General features: G+C 42.3%; 2 protein-coding genes across 16 annotated transcripts; one reads left to right on the top strand and one right to left on the bottom strand.

Annotated features, from left to right (window-relative positions):
* Nucleotides 1–123: 123 nt before the first annotated feature.
* Nucleotides 124–21,563, top strand: ift88 (intraflagellar transport 88 homolog). 14 transcript variants are annotated; one of them, XM_071354986.1, is made up of 29 exons: nucleotides 124–277; nucleotides 591–684; nucleotides 806–868; nucleotides 978–1,037; nucleotides 1,281–1,319; nucleotides 1,507–1,560; nucleotides 1,698–1,761; nucleotides 6,310–6,379; nucleotides 6,492–6,582; nucleotides 6,696–6,800; nucleotides 6,941–7,043; nucleotides 7,120–7,466; nucleotides 7,635–7,705; nucleotides 7,807–7,893; nucleotides 7,995–8,094; nucleotides 8,501–8,587; nucleotides 8,722–8,908; nucleotides 9,035–9,143; nucleotides 9,248–9,398; nucleotides 13,375–13,490; nucleotides 13,683–13,735; nucleotides 15,283–15,348; nucleotides 15,476–15,582; nucleotides 16,007–16,070; nucleotides 16,427–16,471; nucleotides 17,699–17,716; nucleotides 17,942–17,989; nucleotides 19,111–19,224; nucleotides 20,978–21,563. In XM_071354986.1, exons 2-29 carry the CDS (start codon nucleotides 604–606, stop codon nucleotides 21,097–21,099), a joined length of 2,622 nt encoding a protein of 873 aa, XP_071211087.1. In that variant the 5' UTR covers nucleotides 124–277; nucleotides 591–603; the 3' UTR covers nucleotides 21,100–21,563. The 14 variants fall into 14 exon arrangements, with proteins under 14 accessions (XP_071211087.1, XP_071211085.1, XP_071211089.1 ...); XM_071354984.1 differs by having other exon boundaries at nucleotides 7,995–8,100; XM_071354985.1 differs by having other exon boundaries at nucleotides 137–284; nucleotides 7,995–8,100.
* A 1,860-nt stretch (nucleotides 21,564–23,423) lies between these two features.
* On the bottom strand, nucleotides 23,424–25,201 carry eef1akmt1 (EEF1A lysine methyltransferase 1). 2 transcript variants are annotated; one of them, XM_071354982.1, is made up of 5 exons: nucleotides 25,008–25,201; nucleotides 24,630–24,827; nucleotides 24,413–24,495; nucleotides 24,018–24,307; nucleotides 23,424–23,862 (listed from the first exon to the last, which is right to left on the bottom strand). In XM_071354982.1, the coding sequence occupies exons 2-5, from the start codon at nucleotides 24,774–24,776 to the stop codon at nucleotides 23,732–23,734; spliced, it is 651 nt and encodes a 216-aa protein (XP_071211083.1). In that variant the 5' UTR covers nucleotides 24,777–24,827; nucleotides 25,008–25,201; the 3' UTR covers nucleotides 23,424–23,731. The 2 variants fall into 2 exon arrangements, with proteins under 2 accessions (XP_071211083.1, XP_071211084.1); XM_071354983.1 differs by having other exon boundaries at nucleotides 24,630–24,811; nucleotides 25,008–25,141.
* Between the last annotated feature and the right edge of the window lie 387 nt (nucleotides 25,202–25,588).

Genomic DNA, 25,588 nt, shown 5'->3' with positions numbered 1-25,588 from the left:
TTGTTGTATGAAACCGGTGTCGCAGCTTCCTCACGTACTGTATCCTAGCAACAGAATTGGGCGCCCTTATCCAATTGTATTGCGTAAAACCAAACCCTTCTATGATTGACGTACATTCAAAACAATCGAGGCTTCAAAACCAATTCAATACCGCCCATATAGCTTTGCATTGTGGGATCGGAACACTCAGAAATGACTACTGTCCGAGCAATATAATATCAATATATTATCTAGTTAGAGAAGACCGCATCTACTCCACTCCATAGAAGTGTTGGCCGTAAGTAGTCAGTATCCGTTCGTAATTTTCTTTTTTTGTAGCTAACGTTAGTGTTAATTAGCTAGCAGCTTAGCTAGTTACCTTAGGTAATGTAATGCTTTTTTTTTTTTTGCTAATGTAATGCAAATGAACTGCCCAACATGTAGCTAGCTAAGTTAGTTTGCCTTGTGAGTCAATGACATTCGGATTCTTTGTAGCTAATGTCTGTCTATGCTCATGCGTACTATAGTAGTAGCAAGACACTCAGGGTGTGCTTTGATGCAATTTATCAAATCTAAAACCTGTGTTGTTGTCCTCCTCCTGGGCCTAACAGAATCGCAGAGGAGATGGAACATGTACATCTTGCTGCTGAGGAAGATGACCTGTACTCTGGCTACAACGACTACAATCCAACATTTGATTCAGAGGTAGCTATAGCTAGCCTAGTGTTTTATTTTGAATTAGAGTACTACCTCATCTTCACTCTTGTTTCATACTGAATTTGTGATTAATTATAGTATTGTTGAATTCATGTCTTGTGTTTAACAGGAGCTTGACAATGATGCTGGTTTTCAGCAAGCAGTCAGGACAAGCCATGGGAGAAGGCCCCCCGTAAGTGTTATAACAGTGTCTTGACAGTTACTCAAGATATGGCATAATTAAAGCAATGTGCTAATGACAACTGAATCGAGTTATACATTCTTTGTGTTCATTTTCTAAGATGACTGCCAAGTTTCCTGGCACTGCCATTGGAGGACGGGCTTTGGGGACCTCTTTTGGAGTAAGTCTATGGATTGTGTAAGATTTGGTTTACTTGTTACATGTTGATTGTAAATCAACGTTTCAATGATGGGTAGGCTATAAAGTAGGGTTGAGAAGGAATTACTGTAAGTGTTACTGTTGTTCTAAGTATGGGATGCAAACAAATTGTTCAGAGTGAAGAGGAGGCACATAGAGCCAATGATAATTCAGAAGATATAGCTTAGAGTATTGTATTTGAGCATGTTTGATATTTGACACTCAGGTAGAGAGCAGTTTTGGCAGTGAGAGCAGGCTTCTGAAGGTGAGAGAGCAGTCATGGCATACTTGGTAGCAAGTTATGTGAACATTTTCAATAGAACCATTGTCTAAAAAAATCTATATGATAATTTAGTATTGACGGAATCAGTTGATGGTGTTTTATCTGTTCAAGACGTCATTGATGTTTTAAAAAATGTATGAATGTCTGTCTTTAATGCTGTGACTTGCAGTCTAGGATGCCGATGGCCTCATCTATGGGCAGACCCATGACTGGAGCTGTACAGGTGAGAGCATCAATACTGATCACTTTCTCTATTTGTCCCATTGGATTCTTATCCAGTACTATGTGGAGAAAGATGATGCTCAATAACATGGAAATCTGATGTATGTGCTGAACTGTGTGTGTCATTTGTTGTGACAGGATGGAGCAGCTAGGCCTATGACTGCAGTCAGAGCAGCAGGCTACTCTTCAGCCATGACCAGAGGTGAGCTTACTGGGGAGGGCAGGAGGGAGGGAGAGGGTTGTGGTGGTCTCATACACTCTCAATAGACTAAAGTATGCAGACCTTGTCAGGGATTTTTCTGCCATTGTAATTAGAGGTCGACCGACTAATCGGAATGGCCGATTAATTAGGGCCGATTTCAAGTTTTCATAACAATCGGAAATCGGTAATTTTGGACGCCGATTTTGCCTATTTTTTAAAATATTTTTTTTCATTATTTTTTTTACACCTTTATTTAACTAGGCAAGTCAGTTAAGAACACATTCTTATTTTCAATGATGGCCTAGGAACGGTGGGTTAACTGCCTTGTTCAGGGGCAGAACAACAGATTTTTACCTTGTCGGCTCAGGGATTCAATCTTGCAACCTTACGGTTAACTAGTCCAACGCTCTAACCACCTGCCTCACGAGGAGCCCGCCTGTTACGCGAATGCAGTAAGAAGCCAAGGTAAGTTGCTAGCTAGCATTAAACTTATCTTATAAAAAACAATCAATCAATCATAATCACTAGTTATAACTACACATGGTTGATGATATTACTAGTTTATCTAGCGTGTCCTGCGTTGCATATAATCGATGCAGTGCGCATTTGCGAAAAAGGACTGTCGTTGCTCCAACGTGTACCGAACCATAAACATCAATGCCTTTCTTAAAATCAATACACAGAAGTATATATTTTTAAACCTGCATATTTAGCTTAAAGAAATCCAGGTTAGCAGGCAATATTAACCAGGTGAAATTGTGTCACTTCTCTTGCGTTCATTGCACGCAGAGTCAGGGTATATGCAACAGTTTGGGCCGCCTGGCTCATTGCGAACTAATTTGCCAGAATTTTATGTAATTATGACATAACATTGAAGGTTGTGCAATGTAACAGGAATATTTAGACTGATGGATGCCACCCGTTAGATAAAATACGGAACGGTTCTGTATTTCACTGAAATAATAAATGTTTTGTTTTCGAGATGATAGTTTCCGGATTCGACCATATTAATGACCTAAGGCTCGTATTTCTGTGTGTGTTATTATGTTATAATTAAGTCTATGATTTGATAGAGTAGTCTGACTGAGCGATGGTGGGCACCAGCAGGCTCGTAAGCATTCATTCAAACAGCACTTTCGTGCGTTTTGCCAGCAGCTCTGCTGTTTATGAATTCAAGCCTAACAACTCCCGAGATTAGGCTGGTGTAACCGATGTGAAATGGCTAGCTAGTTAGCGGGGTGTGCGCTAATAGCGTTTCAAACGTCACTCGCTCTGAGACTTGGGAGTAGTTGTCCCCTTGCTCTGCATGGGTAACGCTGCTTCGAGGGTGGCTGTTGTCGATGTGTTCCTGGTTCGAGCCCAGGTAGTGGCGAGGAGAGGGATGGAAGCTATACTGTTACACTGGCAATACTAAAGTGCCTATAAGAACATCCAATAGTCAAAGGTATATGAAATACAAATCGTATATAGAGAAATAGTCCTATAATTCCTATAATAACTACAACCTAAAACTTCTTACCTGGGAATATTGAAGACTCGTGTTAAAAGGAACCACCAGCTTTTATATGTTCTCATGTTCTGAGCAAGGAACTTAAACATTAGCTTTCTTACATGGCACATATTGCACTTTTATTTTCTTCTCCAACACTTTGTTTTTGCATTATTTAAACCAAATTGAACATGTTTCATTATTTGAGGCTAAATTGATTTTATTTATGTATTATATTAAGTTAAAATAAGTGTTTATTCAGTATTGTTGTAATTGTCATTATTACAAATACATTTTTAAAAATCGGCCGATTAATCGGTATCGGCCTTTTTTGGTCCTCCAATAATCGGTATCGGTATCGGCGTTGAAAAATCATAATCGGTCAACCTCTAATTGTAATCGTTGGGCGAGCTGCCTAAGCATTTTTTTCAGGTCTCCTAAATCCAAACATTGTAAATGTTTTTAAATCCTGTTCATATCAGCCGAGAGAGAGCCAATATGATACAGCCCATAAGGCACTATGTATGTGGCACTCTGAAAAGGAGCATGAGCAACCTGAATGTTTCACTGAATGTTTCACTCCCAAACTATTTTGTTGTTGTAAATGGCCAGATGATATTCCAATGTTGCATAAATCCCATTCTACACTGTATATTCTCTGACAATAAATGTAAACGCCAATGTGGCTGGAGCTGTTGTCAACTCTTTGCATAGTTTACCCGTGACCCGTTATCTTGGTTGCCAACAATTTCTTGTTAACAAACTATAGTTTTGGCAAGTCGGTTAGGACATCTACTTTGTGCATGACACAAGTAATTTTTCCAACAATTGTTTACAGACAGATTATTTCACTTATAATTCACTGTATCACAATTCCAGTGGGTCAGAGGTTTACATACACTTAAGTTGACTGTGCCTCTAAACAGCTTGGAAAATTCCAGAAAATGATGTCATGGCTTTAGAAGCTTCTGATAGGCTAATTGACATAATTTGAGTCAGTTGGAGGTGTACCTGTGAATGTATTTCAAGGCCTACTCAGTGCCTCTTTGCTTGACATCATGGGAAAATCAAAAGAAATCAGCCAAGACCTCAGAAAAAAATATTGTAGACCTCCACAAGTCTGGTTCATCCCTAGGAGCATTTTCCAAATGCCTGAAGGTACCATGTTCATCTGTACAAACAATAGTACACAAGTTTAAACACCATGGGACCACGCAGCCGTCAGACCGCTCAGGAAGGAGACGCGTTCTGTCTCCTAGAGATGAACGTACTTTGGTGCGAAAAGTGCAAATCAATCCCAGAACAGCAGCAAAGGACCTTGTGAAGATGCTGGAGGAAACGGGTACAAAGTATCTATTTCCACAGTAAAACGAGTCCTATATCGACATAACCTAAAAGGTTAGGAAGCTCAGGAAGAAGGAGGAAGCCACTGCTCCAAAACCGCCATAAAAAAGCCAGACTACGGTTTGCAACTGCACATGGGGACAAAGATCGTACTTTTTGGAGAAATGTCCTCTAATCTGATGAAACAAAAATAGAACTGTTTGGCCATGACCATCATTATGTTTGGAGGAAAAAGGGGGATGCTTGCAAGCCGAAGAACTTCATCCCAACCGTGAAGCACGGGGGTCGCAGCATCATGTTGTGGGGGTGCTTTGCTGCAGGAGGGACTGGTGCACTTCCCAAAATAGATGGCATCATGAGGAAGGGAAATTATGTGGATATATTGAAGCAACATCTCAAGACATCAGTCAGGAAGTTAAAGCTTGGTTGCAATTGGGTCTTCCCAATGGACAATGACCCCAAGCATACTTTCAAAGTTGTGGCTTAAGGACAAGAAAGTCAAGGTATTGGAGTGGCCATCACAAAGCCCTGACCTCAATCCTATAGCAAAACTGAAAAAGTGTGTGCGAGCAAGGAGGCCTACAAACCTGACTCAGTTACACCAGCTCTGTCAGGAGGAATGGACCAAAATTCACCCAACTTATTGTGGGAAGCTTGTGGAAGACTACCCTACACATTTGACTGAAGTTAAACAATATAAAGGCAGTGCTACCAAATACTAATTGAGTGTGTGTAAACTTCTGACCCACTGGGAATGTGATGAAAGAAGTAAAAGCTGAAAATTATCATTCTCTCTACTATTATTCTGATATTTCACATTCTTAAAATAATGTGGTGATCCTAACTTTTTACTAGGATAAAATATCAGGAATTGTGATACACCTTAGCTAAATACATTTAAACTCAGTTTATGTTAACTTCAACTGTATATACAGTACCAGTCAAAAGTTTGGACACACCTACTCTTTCAAAGGTTTTTATTTATTTTTACTATTATCTACATTGTAGAATAATAGTGAAGATATCAAAACTGTGAAATAACACATATGGAATCATGTAGTAACCAAAAAAGTGTTAAACAAATCAAAATAGATTTTAGATTTTAGATTCTTCAAAGTAGCCACGCTTTGCCTTGATGACAGCTTTGTCATCAAGCACTCTTGGCATTCTCTCTATTTTATATTTGAGATTCTTCAAAGTATCCACCCTTTGCCTTGACATCTTTGAGAACTAACAATCGCCAAAATAAAAGCTAGACAAAAAATTACAAAAACAATGAATTTAGCAGTATTAATTTTGTTATTATGTTTAAGTAAAAGAACACAGCATTATCCATGGCAAAATGCATAGATTTCCTGCATAGATTTGCAGAAAACTAGCTTTTAAACTGCAACATTTTCTCTCAGCTGCATAGCAGAATATGTAGAATCGCAGGAAATTAGCTTTAAAACTCCCCAAAAAATCCTCAGCTCCATGGAGAAATTTGTAGAACCGTAAGAAATTGGCTTGAAAATACTAAAATGTCTCTACAGCGCCAAGATGAGGGCCTCTAAAAAGTAGCCTCGCTGACTGCCAGCTGTGCTCGTGCTCATTCCTACGCCCACAACCTAAGCCCCTTTTTTGATCCAGAAAAAAAGCTGCTTGTTAAAATGAGACAATAAGTACAGAACTTCTCATGCGCAGGTTGTTACAAAAAATGTTTCTGATGTTCCCAGGGTCTACATTTGACCCACTGGGTCAGTCCAAAGGACCGGCTCCTCCATTGGAGGGCAAAAGTGAAGATACGTAAGAGTTTGTTTCTGTCTCTGCTGCTTATCCTCATTTCAATATGCAATTCTCAGGTTTTCTCCTATGATTCTGTAGGATAATGAAGGTTAGGACGATTTGTTGTTTTCAGGCCGGATGAGAAGGTGAAGATCCTGGAGAAGAAGGTGAACGACCTGATAGAAGAGAGCTGCCTGGCACACGGCCATGGAGACCTACAGTTGGTCAGTCTCCCCCTGCCTCTTATCTATACTGAATAACTTACAGACATCGCACACTTAGGGATGTGTGATGCTTTACCTCTGACTGTGTGTGTTTTCTACCATTGTTATTACAGTCCCTTGATAGAGCCAAAGAGGCAGGGCGGAAGGAGAGAGCGCTGGTGAGACAGAGGGAGCAGTCAGGCAATGCAGACCACATCAACCTGGACCTCACATACTCTGTGAGAACAATAACAACTGTCAATAGAAATACTAATCTGTCCACATCACTTGGACCTCATCTACTTGTGACAGACATTGTCTTTTGAGGTCAATGTTGGTCAGATGTGATTTGAGTTTATATTTTTATTTTATTTTCCAGGTCTTGTTTAACTTGGCAACTCAGTACGCCAACAATGACATGTACGCGGAGGCCCTGAACACTTACCAGGTCATCGTAAAGAACAAGATGTTCAGTAATGCAGGTGGGTGGGAGAAGGATGTCATATTTTAGATTAGCCACTGAAATGACAGTAAAACAATGTTTTACTTTCTTTCCAGGAAGGTTAAAAGTGAACATGGCCAACATCCACTTCAAGCAGAAAAACTACCCCAAGGCCATCAAGTTGTACCGCATGGCCCTGGACCAGATCTCCAACTCCCACAAGGAGATGAGGATCAAGATCATGCAGAACATCGGTGTGGTCTTCATCCGCATGGGCCAGTACTCTGACGCCATCACCTCCTTTGAACACATCATGAGCGAGTGCCCCAACATTAAGACAGGCTTTAACCTGATCCTGTGTTACTACGCCATCGGAGACCGAGAGAGGATGAAGAAGGCCTTTCAGAAGCTCATCTGTGTTCCTCTGGGGATCGACGAGGAGGACAAGTACATCCCACCCAACGTGAGCACTTCTATTCTGTTCTCAAACTTAACATAGTCAGCACAGTGAAGTCCTTAGTAGAGCACTCCAGTGTGCACTCTTCAGAACATGGAACATTTTAGGCTTTATTGTAGTAGCACTTACTGCATGTTATGCTTCACAAGTCATCCACATTAGTTTTGTTTTCAGGATGACACCCATGCCAACCTGGTTATTGAAGCCATCAAGAACGACAAGCTTCACCAGATGGAGAGAGAACGGTAACTGTCTTATCCGTACATTATATAAAACATCACTGTTCAGCGTTTTCACATCTGTATGACATGTTTGTGCCCGCTGGAACCTGTTCTCTTGACTGCAGTAAAGCCCTGGCTGAGAAATTCATCATGACATCAGCCAAGCTCATCGCCCCAGCCATCGAGGCGACGTTCGCTGCAGGATTTGACTGGTGTGTTTTTCAAACCTGAACATCAGAGGGCGATACAGGGTAAATGTGGGCTGGAGTCCCCCCAGGCAAGTAATGGTAATACTGTGTGGTTGTTTCTGTAGGTGTGTGGACATGGTGAAGAGTTCCCAGTACGTAGAACTGGCCAACGACCTAGAAATCAACAAAGCCATCACCTACCTGAGACAGAGGGACTTCAACCAGGTTGGTGTGAGTGTGTCACTGAGTCTAAACAGTCTTCACCTGTACCACATGAGGGAAAGTATGTATTTTTTCCTTTTCACTCCATTATGTATGTATGTGTGTACATCTCTGCTATATTGTCTGCATATGTATCAGATTCTCCATTCAGCGGTTTACTTTCACCACAGCTTTTCTCCTCTTCACTCCCTCCATTTTGTTTGTTTTCCTTTTCTCCATCTGCATGGCTCTTAAGCTCGAGGTATGTGGTCTGCTCTTTCGTTTGTATGTGTAATGTCCTTGTCGTGTGTGTGTGTGTGTGTGTGTGTGTGTGTGTGTGTGTGTGTGTGTGTGTGTGTGTGTGTGTGTGTGTGTACTATTTGAGCGTGTCATGTTATAGTGATGCTAAGTGATGGGGTTCCTCCAACAGGCTGTGGAGACTCTGAAGACGTTTGAGAAGAAAGACAGCAGAGTGAAGAGTGCTGCAGCCACTAACCTCTCCTTCCTCTACTTCCTGGTAAGACTCTCTTTCTGATTTAATGATATTATATAGTCATATTAGGGAGATCCTCCTTTGTTCAATCACATTAGCATACTTCCTTGAACTGTATGGCGTATCTCTCTTGGTGCGATGACCTGTGACCCCATCAGGAGAAAGACTACGACCAGGCTGACCGCTATGCCGACCTGGCCATGACAGCCGACCGCTACAACCCAGCGGCGCTCATCAACAAGGGCAACACAGTGTTTGTGAAGAAGGACTATGAGAAAGCTGCAGAGTTCTACAAGGAGGCTCTCCGGAACGACTCGTCCTGCACTGAGGCCCTATATAACTTAGGTAAACTAAACCGTCAGAGCTTAATTCAGCAAGATCATTGTTGGGAGCTCAGGGATCTGTCTACTATGCTGTTATTAATCATGTACAGTAGTCTTTCTATTCTCACAGTATGTCCTTTTTCCTTAGGTCTTACCTATAAGCGTCTGGGGCGTCTGGAGGAGTCTCTGGACTGTTTCCTGAAGCTCCACGCCATCCTGAGGAACAGCGCCCAGGTCATGTGGCAGCTAGCCAACCTGTATCCTCACAGAATACTGGGTCATTAAGCGTTGCCTAAAAACAATGTTCTAATAGGAGCACTTGTCTACAACTTAGAAAGTGTGATCCTTGACTGAAGCTCAGCTTTGAGATGTTGGAGGATCCCCACCAGGCCATAGAGTGGTTGATGCAACTGATCACTGTGACGCCCACAGACCCCCAGGTGTTGGCCAAACTGGGAGAGCTCTACGACAGCGAGGGAGACAAATCTCAGGCGTTCCAGTACTACCAAGAGGTCAGTCATTCCCAACACACCACTGATCTATCTATCAAGAGAATCCTAGTATCATTATGTTTCTGTCAGTTGTGTTAATGTATCTAACTGTATGGATTCTAACAACATTGTGAGTAGTAGATGGTATTGAATCAAAGTTAGAGTGCAAATCAAATCTTATTTGTTACGTGCTTGATATGCAACAGATGTAGACTATTAGTGAAATGCTTACTTATGGGTCCATTTCCAACAATGCAGAGTTAAAGATAAGATATATAAAATATAAATAGTGACACAAGGAATAAATACACAGTGAATAACGAATACAAATTAATAAAAATAACATGGCTATATACAGGGAGTACCAGTACCGAGTCGATGTGGAGGAGTACGAGGTAATTGAGGTAGCTATGTACTGTACATATACACTACCGTTCAAAAGTTTGGGATCACTTAGAAATGTCCTTGTTTTTGAAAGAAAAGCAAATTTTTGTCCATTTTAAAAAATATCATCAAATTGATCAGAAATAGAGTGTAGACATTGTTAATGTTGTAAATGACTATTGTAGCTGGAAACGGCAGATTTTTTATGGAATATCTACATAGGCGTACAGAGGCCCATTATCAGCAACGCTGTGTACTACTCCCTTCACAGAACAGTGCAAGAGTGTCTAGTTTGAGAAACAGACGCCTCACAAGTCCTCAACTGGCAGCTTCATTAAATAGTACCCGCAAAACACCAGTCTCAACGTCAACAGTGAAGAGGCGACTCCGGGATGCTGGCCTTCTAGGCATAGTTCCTCTGTCCAGTGTGTGTTCTTTTGCTCATCTTAATCTTTTATTTTTATTGGCCAGTCTGAGATGTGGCTTTTTCTTTGCAACTCTGCCTAGAAGGCCAGCATCCCGGAGTCGCCTCTTCACTGTTGACGTTGAGACTGGTGTTTTGCGGGTACTATTTAATGAAGCTGCCAGTTGAGGACGTTTGAGGCGTCTGTTTCTCAAACTAGACACTCTAATGTACTTGTCCTCTTGCTCAGTTGTGCACCGGGGCCTCCCACTCCTCTTTCTATTCTGGTTAGAGCCAGTTTGCGCTGTCCTGTGAAGGGAGTAGTACACAGTGTGGTATGAGATCTTCAGTTTCTTGGCAATTTCTCGCATGGAATAGCCTTCATTTCTCAGAACAGGAATAGACTGATGACTTTCAGAAGAAAGGTCTTTTTGTCTGGCCATTTTGAGCCTGTAATCGAACCCACAAATGCTGATGCTCCAGGTACCCAACTAGTCTAAAGAAGGCCAGTTTTATTGCTTATTTAATCAGAACAACAGTTTCCAGCTGTGCTAACATAATTCCAAAAGGGTTTTCTAGTGATCAATTAGCCTTTTTAAAATGATCAACTTGGATTAGCTAACACAACGTGCCAATGGAACACAGGAGTGATGGTTGCTGATAATGGACCTCTGTATGCCCACATTTCTAAGTGACCCCACACTTTTGAACTGTAGTGAAGGTAGGGGTGAAGGGACTAGGAAACATGATAGATAATAGACTGTAGCGTGTGTGCGTGTGTATGTAAAATCAGTGCAATAGTTAGTGTAAATGCAGGTAGTCCGGGAAGCCATTTGATTAGCTATTTATCAGTTCTTTAAAAGTTTAATGCCTTGGGGGTTGAAGCTGTTCAGGGTCCTGTTTGTTCCAGACTTGGTGTGTTGGTACCGCTAGCCATGCGGTAGCAGAGAGAACAGTCTGGGGCTGGAGTCTTTGACAATTTTGGTCCTTCATCTGACACAGACTGGTATAGACGTCCTGGATGGCAGGCCAAACTGGGGCCAAACATAATAGTTTGTAGGTCAAACCGTTCGGACTCTACAGACGTTTTTGTGAGAAGACCGATATCTCATGGTCTGACAAACACCGCTCTAGCTCTGCCACTTGTCACCGCAGGTGCGGAAGTGCAACATTGGCGGGTGCGGTGGATTGAGACTCGTCCAATGCAACAACAAAAAATATACCTCTAGCTTAAATTGACGGATTTTGATGGATTTTCTTATGTTACTTAGATTGACGCACTGGTGCTTCAGTCGACTCAAGGGTGTTAATAAATTTAACTTGAAACGTGATAACTAGTTATATAATCTAGTATCCTTAACTAGCATTGAAAAAGTTATGTCATTCTTCTCTACCTAATAAAAAATCTCTCTCCCTAGCTAATAAAAAAATCTCTCTTCCCATCTTCTGAATCACGATGGTAACGTCAGTACAGTAGCCTATGCTTTGGATTGGGGAGGGGCAGGTAGCCTAAACGCGCGCACACACTGGCAAAGATTTTCATCTTGCAGGCAGACGCTGGAATATGTTTGAGTGACAGAGTGCGAGCTTTGCATAGGCACTTTGAGTTTTTTATTGTGGGACTAGACAAAATGCCTGGAATGTAAAATGTTATTAACCGGTTTCCATGCTTTTAAAATAAGTTCTGTTCCGGAACCGTATGGATCACTTTTGTTCCAGATTTTGTTTCTGTTCCTTGAAAAAAAAAAAAAAAAAAAATCAGTTCTGTTCCCTGAACCGGTCCCTGGTATTGACGCTTTGCCTGCTTGATTGTTCTTCGGAGGGTGTAGCGGGATTTCTTATAAGCCTCCGGATTAGTGTCCCGCTCATTGAAAGCGGCAGCTCTAGCCTTTAGCTCAGTGTGGAGGTTGCCTGTAATCCATGGCTTCTGGTTGGGATATATACATACGTCACTGTGGGGACGATGTCATCGATGCACTTATTAATGAAGCCGTAGTGGTAAACTCCTCAATGCCATTGGCTGAATCCCAGGACATATTCCAGTCTGTGCTTGCAAAACAGTCCTGTAGTTTAGCATCCGCTTCATCGGACCACTTCCGAAATGAGCGTGTAACTGGTACTTCCTATTTGAGGTTTTGCTTGTAAGCAGAAATCAGGAGGACAGAGTTATGGTCAGATTTGCCAAATGGAGGGTGAGGGAGAGCTTTGTACACATCTCTGTGTGTGGAATAAAGGTGATCTAGAGTATTTATTATTATTTATCCCGTCCGTCTCCGTCCTCTAGTTGCACAGGGGACATGCTGGTAGAAATTAGGCAAAACGGGTTTCACTTTTACCTGCGTGAAAATCACAGGCCGCTAGGAGCACTGCCTCTGGATTAGCATTTTCTTGTTGGCTTATTGCCCTATATAGCTCGTTGCATGCAGGCTTAGTGCCAGCATCGGTTTGTTGTGGTAAGTAGACAGCTGTGAAAAATCTAGATGAAAACTATTTTGTTACAGAGTATGGTCTACAGTTTATTATGAGGTATTCTAACTCAGGCGAGCAGAACCTCGAGACTTCCTTAACATTAGAGACCGGCACTGCATGTTGTTAACAAAGAGACACACACCCCTGCCCCTGATTTTACGAGACACTGCGGTTCTGTCCTGCCGATTCATAGAAAAAACAGCTAGATTTATATTAACCATGTCCTCGTTAAGCCACGACTCAGTGAAACAGGATATTACAGTTCTTCAGGTCCCGTTGACAGGATAGTCTCGAATGGATCTTGTCTAGTTTATTCTCCAGTGGTTGTACATTCGCCAATAGAACAGAGAGAAGAGGCGGTTTATTCACTCGCCACCATAGTTTCATCATGGTGCCCTGACGTAACTCTATATCGTAGTCTTTTCCTCTTCTGAGGGTCGGGATTAGGGCCTGGTGCCGGGTGAGTAGTATGTCCTGTGCGGTCGAGTCATTGAAGTAAAACACTTCATCCAAGTCGAGGTTAGTGATCGCTGTTCTGATGTCCAGAAGCTCTTTTTGGTCATTGGAAACTATGGCTGAATCATTATGTACCAAAAAAGTTATCAGCGCAAGAACATTTGAAATAGCATAATTGGGCAGGAGCTTGTAAAATGGACGCTTTACATGCCAGCGCCATTGTGTCCCAAAAAGAAGTTGACTTTGTGCTAAATCTGAACATTCTAAATGTGGTCCCTTGTTCAGTCCTTCAGATATTTCCCCTCCAACATTGATGTTATTGAGTGGCTGGGGGCCTACTACATTGACACTCAGTTCTGTGAGAAGGCCATCCAGTACTTTGAGAGAGCCACACTAATCCAGTAAGTCTCTAGTCCTCATCTCACAATAATATCAATATGTATGAGTCTTGAGTTTGTGCATCATAATGTGTGTAACAAGTAATATCCTTTGTTCATTGAGCCTCTATTCCGCCACTTCCACCCAATAGCCTAGGGACACGGTTATATTGTATCATGCCCCTACAGTATTGATAACTTGTCATGTGGTTTCAGGCCAACTCAGGTGAAATGGCAGCTTATGGTGGCCAGCTGCTACAGAAGAAGTGGTGAGTTTATCATACACCTCAATTATGGCTAATGATGACTGATTGATTTTATTGTCCAAATGATTTGGTCCTGGCCTTTTATAGTGTCGTGACATGACTTATATTAATCTAATGACTGTTATGCATCGATTCAACTAACTATGTTTAATTGTTACTTGATTCAATTAATCATGTAACAATTTACTCATTAGGATTTTGGGGCACCACGGAAGAAGTTGTTTAATGAATTACCATCTCCCGAATTAAACTCTAGATGATATATAAGATATCTATCGATAACAGTCATTTATTAATCATTACCTCATATCAGTCTCATAATTCTGAACGTCGCATACTCCTTGCATCTGCACAAACCCCAGCTTTACTGATCATTCCATACCACACAAATTGATTTAATTTGTTATTTACTAACTAACTAAATGATAACACAGGACACACACACACTCGGTATAGGTTATTGATTAGAAACTTAATGTGATGAAAACAGGTCCCTAGTGGACTAACGACAACATGACTGCTTGTTTATCAAAAGAGGAAAGAGAAGAAAGGGAGACAACACTTATACACTTGTAACTATGCTCATAGTAATCCTAATACTTTGCCCCGAACCACCGCCCATTTGGGTAAGCAATAATGAATGTATTTACATGTTGAATGTCTTCCTTCATCGTGTATCTCTGTTGGACCCAGGCCTTCATGAAAAGGGTTCCATTGGGCCTTCTCCCGAGCTCAAGTGTAAGGCTCTGATTGTCCACAAGTGGTCCTTCTTCTTAGTTGTCCGTGGCTTCAATGCCTTGTCCTGTAGTCTTAGGCAGAACTAACAGGATCCTTCTCCCGTCCTAGAAGAGTGGTCCTCTTAAGACCGCTAATCTGCCGTGTCGATGATCCCAGTGGGGTGATGAGAGCAGTGTACTCGACGATGTTTTGAAGAGAGTAACAGGATGGTTCTACTTAAATTAACTTTCTTAGATACAGTACTTAGAATAGCTACTCAGCCGTAACATTGATTGTGAGAGAGGCTACTTTGTCGTCTTCACCACGTGTTGATTTTCAGGGTCGTAACCAATGGAGACCTAAGCTGCAGCTTGAGTCCTTCTGGTATGTTAATTCTCAACTCATCCTTTACACTCTCGCACAAAGGGACACGCTCTCTCAGCTCCCTCGGGCGTGGCTACTTACTGGGCAAAGTATTATCAAAACTATGATCTCGTTAGAAAACTAAAATCACCTTCCTATCTTACCGTGTTCACTTTTGGACGTTAGAGTTTTTGGGCGGCAAAATGTCTCTGGAACAAAGACCGATTCCAATCACCACTACTGAAGACCAAAAAGAGTTGTCTGCTGCATACAATTTACTATTGGCGTGAGGTGTCATCAAACCCCCACACCAATTCCTCCTTCCCTCTGTGGGTGAGAGCGGTCTGGTGGAAGGCAGATCCATTGTAAACCTGCTCTTTGGATCCTCACAGGAGAGTCATGACAGGAGATGTGAATTATTCCATGTGCAATGACCTGAACACTGCTGCTCTTTGTTCCTTCATCCTCAGGAAACTACCAGAAAGCTCTGGAGACTTACAAAGACATCCATCGGAAATTCCCGGAAAACGTTGAATGTAATCCACCCGATCCCTTCTTGTCCTCTCAGCATTACTGCTCTAATGTAATGGTTTATTAAAAAAATATATACTGATACTGACTCTATAGGTGTGTCCCCCCCCCCCTCCCCCTGTCCCCCTCCAGGCCTGCGTTTCCTGGTGAGGCTGTGCACAGACATGGGGATGAAAGAGGTCCAGGACTACGCCACCAAACTGAAGAAGGTGGAGAAGATGAAAGAGATCAGAGAACAGGTACTCTACTTACTCACTACACTCTTGTTTAAGGCTACTGACAGTGACAACAGCACCATCTGAGGCCACTGGAGGCGTTGGCTTCATTGTGTTTTTCCTATGGAAAACAGACAGAATACAGACTTCTCAGTGAATCAGAACCATCTGCTCCTAAATCAGTGCTGAGATGTTCTTGGATCAGAACCGTCTTTCTAAGGAGTGACTCTAATTCCTACTCTGTTGTTAACTGGCCCAGGCTTTGCTGACATCATCGTCACAGATCAACTCCAGTGTCTCTGGCTGGTTTTGCTCCCTGCAAGTGTCTTTGTTTTCACCATAGAAACTAACCTAGTTAGATAAATCAGTGTGTCTGTGCGGTACTCTGTATTGTTGTTTTTGTGGATATTGGATTTTAACAGAGACATCATTTCTCTCTCCTCTCTAGCGGGTGAAGTCGGCGAGGGAGGGCAGCACTAGAGGCACCCGGAGAGAGGGCAGCGCCAGCAGTGGTGAGTGATGACCCTGAACACCTCTATACACCTAAACACACTCTGTCTCTGACTTCTTCTATTTAGATGGTAATCCCTTGCAAAATTAAGTTCACCATTATCATATCTTTACTCCTAACTGCTGTCCATGGGTGTGTCTCAACAGTGGGCACCCCAAACCTTGTCCGTACCCCGCCTAAGGCCATCGGTACGAGCCTGTAGAAGCTTGATAGCAACCTCCTACCTCTGTACATCACTATTAGATCTCTGACCCCGAGTTCATTTATTCTCATACTAACCCTTTCTAACTTTTGAAATTCAGTTAACCTATATAATCTCTCTGTCCTCCCCTGCTGTTCATATGTGTGTCTCGACAGTCGGCACTCCAGACTCTGTTCGCCACCTGCCAAAGAAGGACAGCGGTACGAGCCTCCTCTGTAGAATAGAGCTGGGTCCCGTTCCAATACTTTTATTCCAGTAGTTGTTCCATTGCTACAGGATTCTGCCTTGGCCATTGGAAAACTATTATTACATCGTATCCGTTGTAGTCATCAGCACATTAAGAGTCAGGTGTTTGCCTTCAAGGACAATTATTTGGATTATGTGGTAAGAGAAGACTGCAAACTATTCCTCCCAAAGAATATCTGAAGTCTGTGTCCATGCCCAGGCTATTATGTAGTTTCTTAGACTTGATATGCTCTGTCAGCTAATGTTATAACAGTAATGGCTTAGTTATACAGTATCCAGACCAGTATACATGCTGATGTTTTTGTTGAAGTAATTGTGTACCATAGTACAGTTGCTTCAAACAACTCCCCTTATAGCCACAACAATGATCCATCAGCATTCGGTAGTGTAGTGTTTCCCAACCTTTTTTGAACCGTGGCATACCTTGATGGGTTATACAATTCTGATGCACCCATACACTGAGTGTACAAAACATTATGAACACCTGCTCTTTCCATGACATAGACTAACCAGGTGAATCCAGGTGAAAGCTATAATCCTTTATTGATGTCACTTGTTAAATCCACTTCAATCAATGTAGATGAAGGGGGGGAGGAGACAGGTTAAAGAAGGATTTTTATGCCTCGAGACAATTGAGACATGGATTGTGTTTGTTTGTGTGCCATTCAGATGGTGAATGGGTAAGACAAAAGATTGAAGTGCCTTTGAATGGGTTATGGTAGTAGGTGTCAGGCTCACCAGTTTGTGTAAAGAACTGCAACGCTGCTGGGTTTTCAACCTCACCAGTTTCCCGTATGTATCAAGAATGGTCCACCACCCAAATGACATCCAGCCAACTTGACACAACTGTAAATCATCTATTTTCGGTGACAAATGTTTTTTTATAGATTTAAATAGGGTTTCTTTGAAATATTTCCGTACTTTTCATAGATCCTTACTCATGGTGGTTCATTTGTATGTAGCCCTTTAACAGCGTCCAGTGATGTGGCCCCTCAAATTATACAAATGTAACAACATTCCACAGATCACGTTTATAAGCGAGTGTTCTGAAAATAATGAAGATTAGGAAACGTTTCGCGACACTCCTGAGAGTTCCTGGGAACCACTGATTTACTGTACAAATGTCTGCACACACTTCGTCTTACAATTAATTTACTCTTTATTCTCTTATGGCACTTCAGAGGTGGATATCAAAGCAGGTGAGCAGGACAGTGTTATATTATGTGTTTGTGGCAGATCACACAAACGTGTGCTTTTAACACAGACAACTCTTTACTCTCCTCTTGCCATTTTACATGTCCTTTTTTCTTTAACTATGCTGTTCTAACTTGATCCTCAACTATCCCTGTCCTCTCTGGTCACTCTCTTTTATTGCATACTTTCCTTCTTCTCTTTCCACATGTCTTTCTTCTGGATCTGTTCAGTCTCTCACCCTGAGCCTAAACACAGTCCTCTGCTGGACCAGGGGAGAGGTATGTACTGTACTACAGAATGGAAAGCTATCTATCAATCATATTTGTCACAGTAATTTGTCAATGAAGAAAAGGGTGACATTACGTTTATTTAAGTGAGAGAAGAAAGGTTTTACACTGTTAGAAAAAAGAAACGCCACCATTTCAATATACTATTGTCAAATGACTAAACTCTCTACAGTCTAGCTTTACAATTCACTGTGTCCCAGAAATCTTCTGTTAGCACTGTATGCCAGGAATGACTCCTTCCTGCAACTCACCCCCTCCAGAGAATGGTTGCACTGAACACATTGCAAAGAGTGAAAACCTCCCTTCTTGAATACACATCTAAGAGTTGTCCCTCTTTTGACCCTGTTGACTACAAAAAAATTATACATAGTGGTTATTTAAAAACTGGAGTTGTTGTTACTGTTATGTTACTTCAGCAAAGACATCATCTACTTATGACTACTCTCACTGAGGATCCAGTATGGTTGAAAAGCATTTCACAGATACTTCCAAATCCATGCTGACACTCTTTGATCTAGAGTGTAAGCTGCCCTCTTCTTGTGCAGGGAGGTCAGATTGGCCCAAAAGGCGAGAGCTGACTCTCGGACAGGGAAACGTATAGCTAGACACTCATGGTATGTGCAATACATTTTTTTCTTCGGTTTTGAGGCAAAAAAAGGGATTGCTTTTCCACTGGAAATCTCACTGCATTTTTGAGGGAGTTAGCCCTGGGGAAGGCTGGGATTTGAGGATTATAAGGTACAACAGAATTGGGCCTCTTCCTGTTTTCATGGTTGGATTTTTTTCTCCATAACTACCTAGTTGCCAGATGTGGAGTGTGGTTGTCTCTTGCCTGTTCCCCACTTTTCTGGACTGCCATGCGGACCTGACATCTGAGCCTAGAGCTGTCACACACACATTCTGCCTATCTCTTTCCTTCTCTTTCCTTCTCTCTCCTTCTTTCTCTCAAACACACACAGAGGAGTGTGTTTGGTATTAACCAGCCTCTCATTGTTACCCTCTGTTAGAGAGGGATAAACAATCACTGCTAAATGTGAACTATGCAGATACAGGGTAATGAAGGGGCCGGTCCCAACAGTAAGCAAGCAGGTTAATCCTGTGTCTGTTCTCAGACAGTGGACACAGCAGCCATGGCACCAGCGCCAAGGGGGAGAGGCTGAGCGCCAAGATGAGGGCACTGCCTGGCTCCAACGAACCCTACGAGGCCAGCAGCCAGCGAGACATAGGTGAGACACACACACACTCCCTCCCTCCACTTTCAACAGTTTAGACTTGCAGTGTAGGTTTTTTGTCTTCAATTGTACAACTCTATCTCAGGCCCCTGATCCATCTTAACACGTTGTGGACAAAATCATGTTTTATTACATTTGTATTTCATCAGGGGAGCCCATTGACACCAGGGTCTCATTTTCAATGGTGCCCTTAGGAAGAAAGAATCTACACGAACATCCAATAAAAAAATTGTAACATTCAACATTGGACTCCTAAATTACCATAGCAGCACCAGGGAATCAAGACGCAGGGAGTTCTGCAGGTTATTCAAAAAACGAGGGACATTAAAACTGAAGGCAGATTTACCTAAATAACAGTATGGGGATGAGGTAGTTGGATGGGCTATTTACAGATTGGCTATGTGCAGTGATCTGTGAGCTGCTCTGACAGCTGGTGCTTAAAGTTAGTGAGGGAGATAAGAGTCTCCAGCTTCAGTGATTTTTTTGCAATTCGTTCCAGTCATTGGCAGCAGAGAACTGGAAGGAAAGGCAGCTTTGGGGGTGACCAGTGACATATACCTGCTGGAGCCCGTGTTAAGGGTGGGTGCTGCTATGGTGACCAGTGAGCTGAGATAAGGTGGGGCTTTACTAGCAATTAAGAATAGAGTGAAAAGTTTTTAAAAGCTGAGAGTTGGCCAGGGATTCTAAAACTTTGGGAAGGCAAAATCATTTGGAAATTGGATGGTAAATATCTAAGTCGGAAAGATCTCCTCCTTTCAAGATCTTAGGGATAACAGCAGAAACAATTGTAAAGTAAAAATAAATGTAGGTCAATGGTTCTGCAATAAGTGGGGCAGAGAGCTGCAGTAAAAAGGGATCAAGTGAATCAGCACCTATTGATGTTAAAAACAAAATCCATCTTTAGCGAAGCACTTAGTAAATCAAGTGGTTGAAATGAAAATTAAGTATGTGATTCAGTCAGTGTATCATTCTCTCCAATCTGTTATGAGGTGTCTAAAGGACTCCCTCTAGTGGAATGATGCATGACAGAGGCCCGGACTAAACAGACCTAATAGAGAGAAGCAGTATAGACAGTGGACCATAGACCACCCTCTCTACCTCTTCATCAGCACTAACACAGCTCAAATCAAATGTTATTTGTCACATGCGCCGATTAAAATAGGTGTAGACCTTAGCGTGAACTGCTTACTTACATGCCCTTAACCAACAATTCAGTTTTACGAAAATAAGAGTTAATCAATTATTTACTAAATAAACTAAAGTCAAAAAAGTAACAATAACGAGGTTATATACAGGGGGTACCGGTACCGAGTCAATGTGCGGGAGTACAGGTTAGTTGATGTAATTTGTACATGTAGGTAAGAGTAAAGTGACTATGCATAGATAATAAACAGCGAGTGGCAGCATTGTTAATGCATAGTCCGGGTAGCCATTTGATTAACTGTTCAGCTGTCTTATGGCTTGGGGGTAGAAGCTGGAGCCTTTTGGACCTAGACTTGGCACTCTGGTAGCATCATGAAGTCACTCACCCTCCCTCTCTTTCCTAACATTACTCTTCAGGGGATTGGTGTTGTTCCCCTTACAATATTTTGAGTGTGCTGCTACGACAGTTTGTACTTTTCACTTACAGTGGTGTTCTAGTGTGGGTGTCAATGTGGAACACAGTATCTGCAGGGAGTGTAGTACACCTTTGTCCCATGTGTGCAATATAATAATGAATAGTAACCACATATGTCCATGTGTGTAGATGCCTCCTACGTGGATCCACTGGGGGCTCCGATGGAGAGACCAAAGACTGCAGCTAAGAAGCGCAATGAAGATGACGACTTTGCTGATGAAGAGCTGGGAGATGACCTACTACCGGAGTAGCCAGCTGCAGTTCCCCTGCTTTTCTCCTCCCCTCTTCCTTGAAGATAAAATGAGTTGGGTATTCCTAAAAAATATATATATATATTTACAAATGGAAACTATGTGAGTGTGACTCGAGCCTCCCTTATACATTCAGACAAACCTATGGCGTAAACTGAGATGATTATTTTCCCATATGCGTGTCGATGCGTTTATCAACTGGAAACTTTGTGGAAATTCCATTGTCATTAACTCTATGCTACCTTCAGGATAGTAATAAAGTTTTAACAGAATTTAGAGGCTCTTCATTTAAATTAATACTTTATAGGCTACAGATGTTTATATTTTTTGCAATGTAATATTTATTGTAATTTGCTACAGGCAGATTCTGTGTTCTGATTGAGGTAAAGAAGCACATGTATCTCTCTTTGTCTTGTGAACTATTTTCAAATGACTTGAAAATTATAAAATGTTTTTTCACCATACATTTTATCCTTGTTAATTGTGGCTGTGTAGCACATGGGGATGTGTGAAACTTACTCCTCAGCCTGGTGTCCCCACTTGGTAAGACGCTTCAGGAGTGTGGTCACATGTGCTAGCAGGGCAGAGGTCCCAAGTTCGCACCAGGTATGGGCCCAATAATGAGGAAGTGGCATAGTAAGGTTGCTTCAACACCCCCTAAAAAAAATTTATGAGAAAATTATACACTACTGGTCAAAAGTTTGAGAATTTACTCTTTCAAGGGTTTTTCTTTATTTGTACTATGTTCTACATTGTAGAATAATAGTGAATACATCAACTATGAAATAACACATGGAGTCATGTAGTAACCAAAAAAGTGTTAAACAAATCAAAATATATTTTTGATTCTTCAAATAGCCACCTTTTGCCTTGATGACGGCTTTGCACACTTGGCATTCTCTCAACCAGCTTTACCTAGAATGCTTTTCCAACAGTCTTAAGAGTCCCCACATATGATGAGCACTTGTTGGTGGCTTTTCCTTCACTCTGCGGTCCGACTTATCCCAAACCATCTCAATTTGGTTGAGGTCGGAGGCTTATGGTAGAGAAATTAACATCCAATTAACTGGCAACAGCTATGGTGGACATTCCTGCTGTCAGCATGCCAATTGCACACTCCCTCAACTTGAGACATCCGTGGCATTGTGACAACCACATTTTAGTGGTATTTTGTCCCCAGCACAAGGTGCACGTGTGTAATGATCATGCTCTTTAATCAGCTTCTTGATATGCCAAACCTGTCAGGTGGATGGATTATCTTGGCAAAGTAGAAATACTCACTAACAGACATGTAAACAAATTAGTGCACAACATTTGAAGTAAGCTTTTTGTGCATATGGAAATTGTCTGGGATCTTTTATTTCAGCTAAAGAAACATGGGACCAACACTTTACATGTTGCATTTATATTTTTGTTCAGTGTACATTATTGTCTTCAGCACCATTAAGAAAACAAATTGGGCAACAACAAAAAAGAATCGCAGCACACCCAAACTACTTCCCGCGGCTATGGGAAGTGGTACTGCTTAGTAAGCATCACTCTGCAGCTTGCACCCTAGGAGTGGCAGAATCTCACCTGCCTGTCAGTGGGACACCCTGTCCTCAACAAAGCAGCTTGAGGTCCTTTACAGTGGCGTCGTGTCTCAGCTCACGCTGGGGTTGCTGTTGAGTGAATTTGAGGGGTCAATGTAGCACATGGGGATGTGAAACTTACTTCTCAGCCTGAATTGTCCCCACTTGCGCAAGCAAATAGCTAGCTTTTCGTGTGGCGCCAACAGGTAAGCTGCTTCAGGAGGGTGGTCAGGTGTGCTAGCAAGGCAGAGGTCCCGAGTTTGTGCCAGATATGGTTCAAATCAAGAAGTGGTGCTTGCTAAGCAAGCAGTGTGACTTCCTTTACAGATTCATTATAACACACAAATCCATCTCGAAAGGATATGATCTTTACTTGAAACAGAAGAGGGGTTTGCTTGAGCACAGGTGGATGTATTCTTGTCATAAACCTACTACTCATGCATAGAGCTATGTATCTGTGGCCATGGGGTCCACCCATGTTCCCCTGCTGGAAAAAGACTGGTTGCTGCTCTGAGCATCCCCAAGTTTGAAGAGAGCAGTCTCTGCTCCAATGACAAGAACATAAACTATCCACGGGCAGCAAGGCAATAGAAAAGGGCTGTGTAATATGTATGAAAATGCATGGTTGGCTGTGTAAGCAGCAGTAGTTTTGAACCCAGGAGGATTTCAACACAGTAATATACAAATTGACACTGCTGGTATTACATGATACTCTAAGCATGTTCCCAGGCCCTGCAAATGAAATCTGACAGATTTTTACAACAGTTTAGACATATTTATTTGCTGTGTATATGAAATATTATTTACACGGAAGTCAAATATTAATACCATTATTCACTTCATAATTATGTTATGGGATAAGAAATCATTTTAAAAACAACCTACAGAGTCCGATACCATTGGTCCCCAAAATGAAACCTTATCTGACAGGCAATGGAAATTGCCCAACAAGATGGGCCTTCCTTGCGACTATCACAGACATCGGTCAAGTCAGAACTGAGGCATTGATGGACGTCAGACATCATAAGTCAATAAGGCCATACATGAAGGGTTGTAGAGCCTCAGGACATGAGGTTTGAGGGGTAGTTAGTGAAACAGCGGAACTCATTGGCCAGGTTTTTGTTGTGTTTGGGGAAGAAGCTGCATATCTTCAGACCCATCAACTTCTCTGCATGCTCCTCCATGATGGCTCCTGATAGAGTGGTAGATAAAACAAAGGATATTAGATTTTAAAAAGCTAGAGAGCGGCATGTCATTCTGGTATGTGTAAAAATGCCGTATTCAGTGTTGTGTGCGGTATGGAGAAGGGCACAAGCCTGAGGACAGACACATCAATGTGAGGCTCACCTGTGCAGAGCAGCACCTTGCCCTTGGCCAGGTACTTCACAGTCTGGGCGACCTTATTGAGGCACTCCTCAGACAAGTAGGGGGGGTCAGCTAGGACAATGTCGAAACTCTGTGGGGCCACATCCTCTGGGAGAGCAAGGGGCTCGTTGTAGTCATAGAAGATGAACTCTTGGCCGTAGGTGGCGAAACGGCGGTCGTACTCTAGAACCACAGCTGACACACCGTCAGAGCCCTCCACCACCCCCTGCTTCAGCTTCTGGTACACGCTGGGTGCGCTCAGACAGGCTATCCTGGAACGTAACATCACAAGTTTTAGAAGGGCAGTCTGTAGTGAATTACACCCCAGCCATGGCAGACACCTGACTGTGTAGATGCATAGTACATATCCCTCTCACCTGCCACCTTTCCCAGCTTCCTGAATAACCTCTTCAACTAGCCGTGTTGCTGTCTCATCGCTGTACCAGAATTGGCTCATACGCTGGTGGACAGATAACGTTATATCAAGCAATGTAAATACAGCCATAATGTAGCAATAGAGGGAAGTGGACGGAGAATAGCCAGTAGACCAGGTGATAAGTTTAGCAGCATTATATAGCATCACGGTCAACATACCCAGTCCTCTTCCACCGCTCCCACCGAGTACTTGTCCACCAGTGCTGTGCTCTGCACAAGCCCGTCTCTCTCCTCTCTGTAAAACTCCTGCAGGGCAGCAAGGGTGGCCGCGGACAGCTGGGGAATATCGTCGTCGCTGTCACTCATGGCTTCAAACTTGCTGGAAGGTCGATGACAACCACCTACACGTAACACAAACTGGAAAGCTAGCTAGTGAGCTGTAACTTAAATAATGTGGCTAGTTAGCGTCAGTGTGTTGCGATCTAAACGCGCTAACGGTTACTGAAACGCGCTAGCATTACTGAAAACAGCAATGCTAGCTAGTTAGCCAGAACGTGCAAGACCGACATATTTGCCTACTGTAAAATAGTATAATACCTTTGCGTGGTGTGTTGCTGGTTTCTGAAAATAAATATTAACTGTCGCTACTGATTAATCGCTTACAACACGTGTCAAGAAATAATAACATACACTACAGTTACGGTGTCTGAGGAAGGACATATGGTATTCTACATGAGCGATTTTGTCAGGCTGCGCACTAGTGATATGCTGTTAGCGAACGATTCGTTCTTTTTGAACAACTCTTTTTACTGACTCTAGGTTCGTGATTCAATTTTCTGAGTGACTCGTTCATTGTAATCGTTCGTTTGACATGCTAGTGCTAGCTGCAATGTGTCATACACACCGAGGTATAATATAATCCTACAGTAGGATTAATACACGTTCCTCCGGATCAGCTGCTCCAGAGACGTGCTCCGACTATGCTCATAGAAAAATAGATAATGAGCATAGAGAATAAAAATACATGTTTAGAACTGATAATTGATCGCATGCTACAAGAATGACTGCAATTAATTGATTATTGAATGTTATGAGATGGACACAGCTCAACAAACTCCACCCCTAGAACGAATCGTTTGGTGGGCTGTAGTTCACGAACGACCGCTCATCACCCTCAT

This window comes from Salvelinus alpinus, chromosome 20 (assembly GCF_045679555.1).
Source record: "Salvelinus alpinus chromosome 20, SLU_Salpinus.1, whole genome shotgun sequence".
In the NCBI taxonomy this organism is placed as follows: domain Eukaryota; kingdom Metazoa; phylum Chordata; class Actinopteri; order Salmoniformes; family Salmonidae; genus Salvelinus; species Salvelinus alpinus.
The sequence above is the reverse complement of the archived record's forward strand: the minus strand, read 5'-3'. Positions and strand labels throughout refer to the sequence as shown.

Bases quoted from the DNA above. Each gene is read 5' to 3' on its own strand.
- ift88 (XM_071354984.1), top strand. From the start codon at position 604: ATGGAACATGTACATCTTGCTGCTGAGGAAGATGACCTGTACTCTGGC. The intron at 685-805 runs GTAGCTATAGCT...TGTGTTTAACAG, and splicing joins ATCCAACATTTGATTCAGAG to GAGCTTGACAATGATGCTGG. The intron at 7,044-7,119 runs GTGGGTGGGAGA...CTTTCTTTCCAG, and splicing joins CAAGATGTTCAGTAATGCAG to GAAGGTTAAAAGTGAACATG.
- eef1akmt1 (XM_071354982.1), bottom strand. From the start codon at position 24,776: ATGAGTGACAGCGACGACGATATTCCCCAGCTGTCCGCGGCCACCCTT. The intron at 24,496-24,629 runs GTATGTTGACCG...TCTGTCCACCAG, and splicing joins GAGCGGTGGAAGAGGACTGG to CGTATGAGCCAATTCTGGTA. The intron at 23,863-24,017 runs GTGAGCCTCACA...CCACTCTATCAG, and splicing joins CAAGGTGCTGCTCTGCACAG to GAGCCATCATGGAGGAGCAT.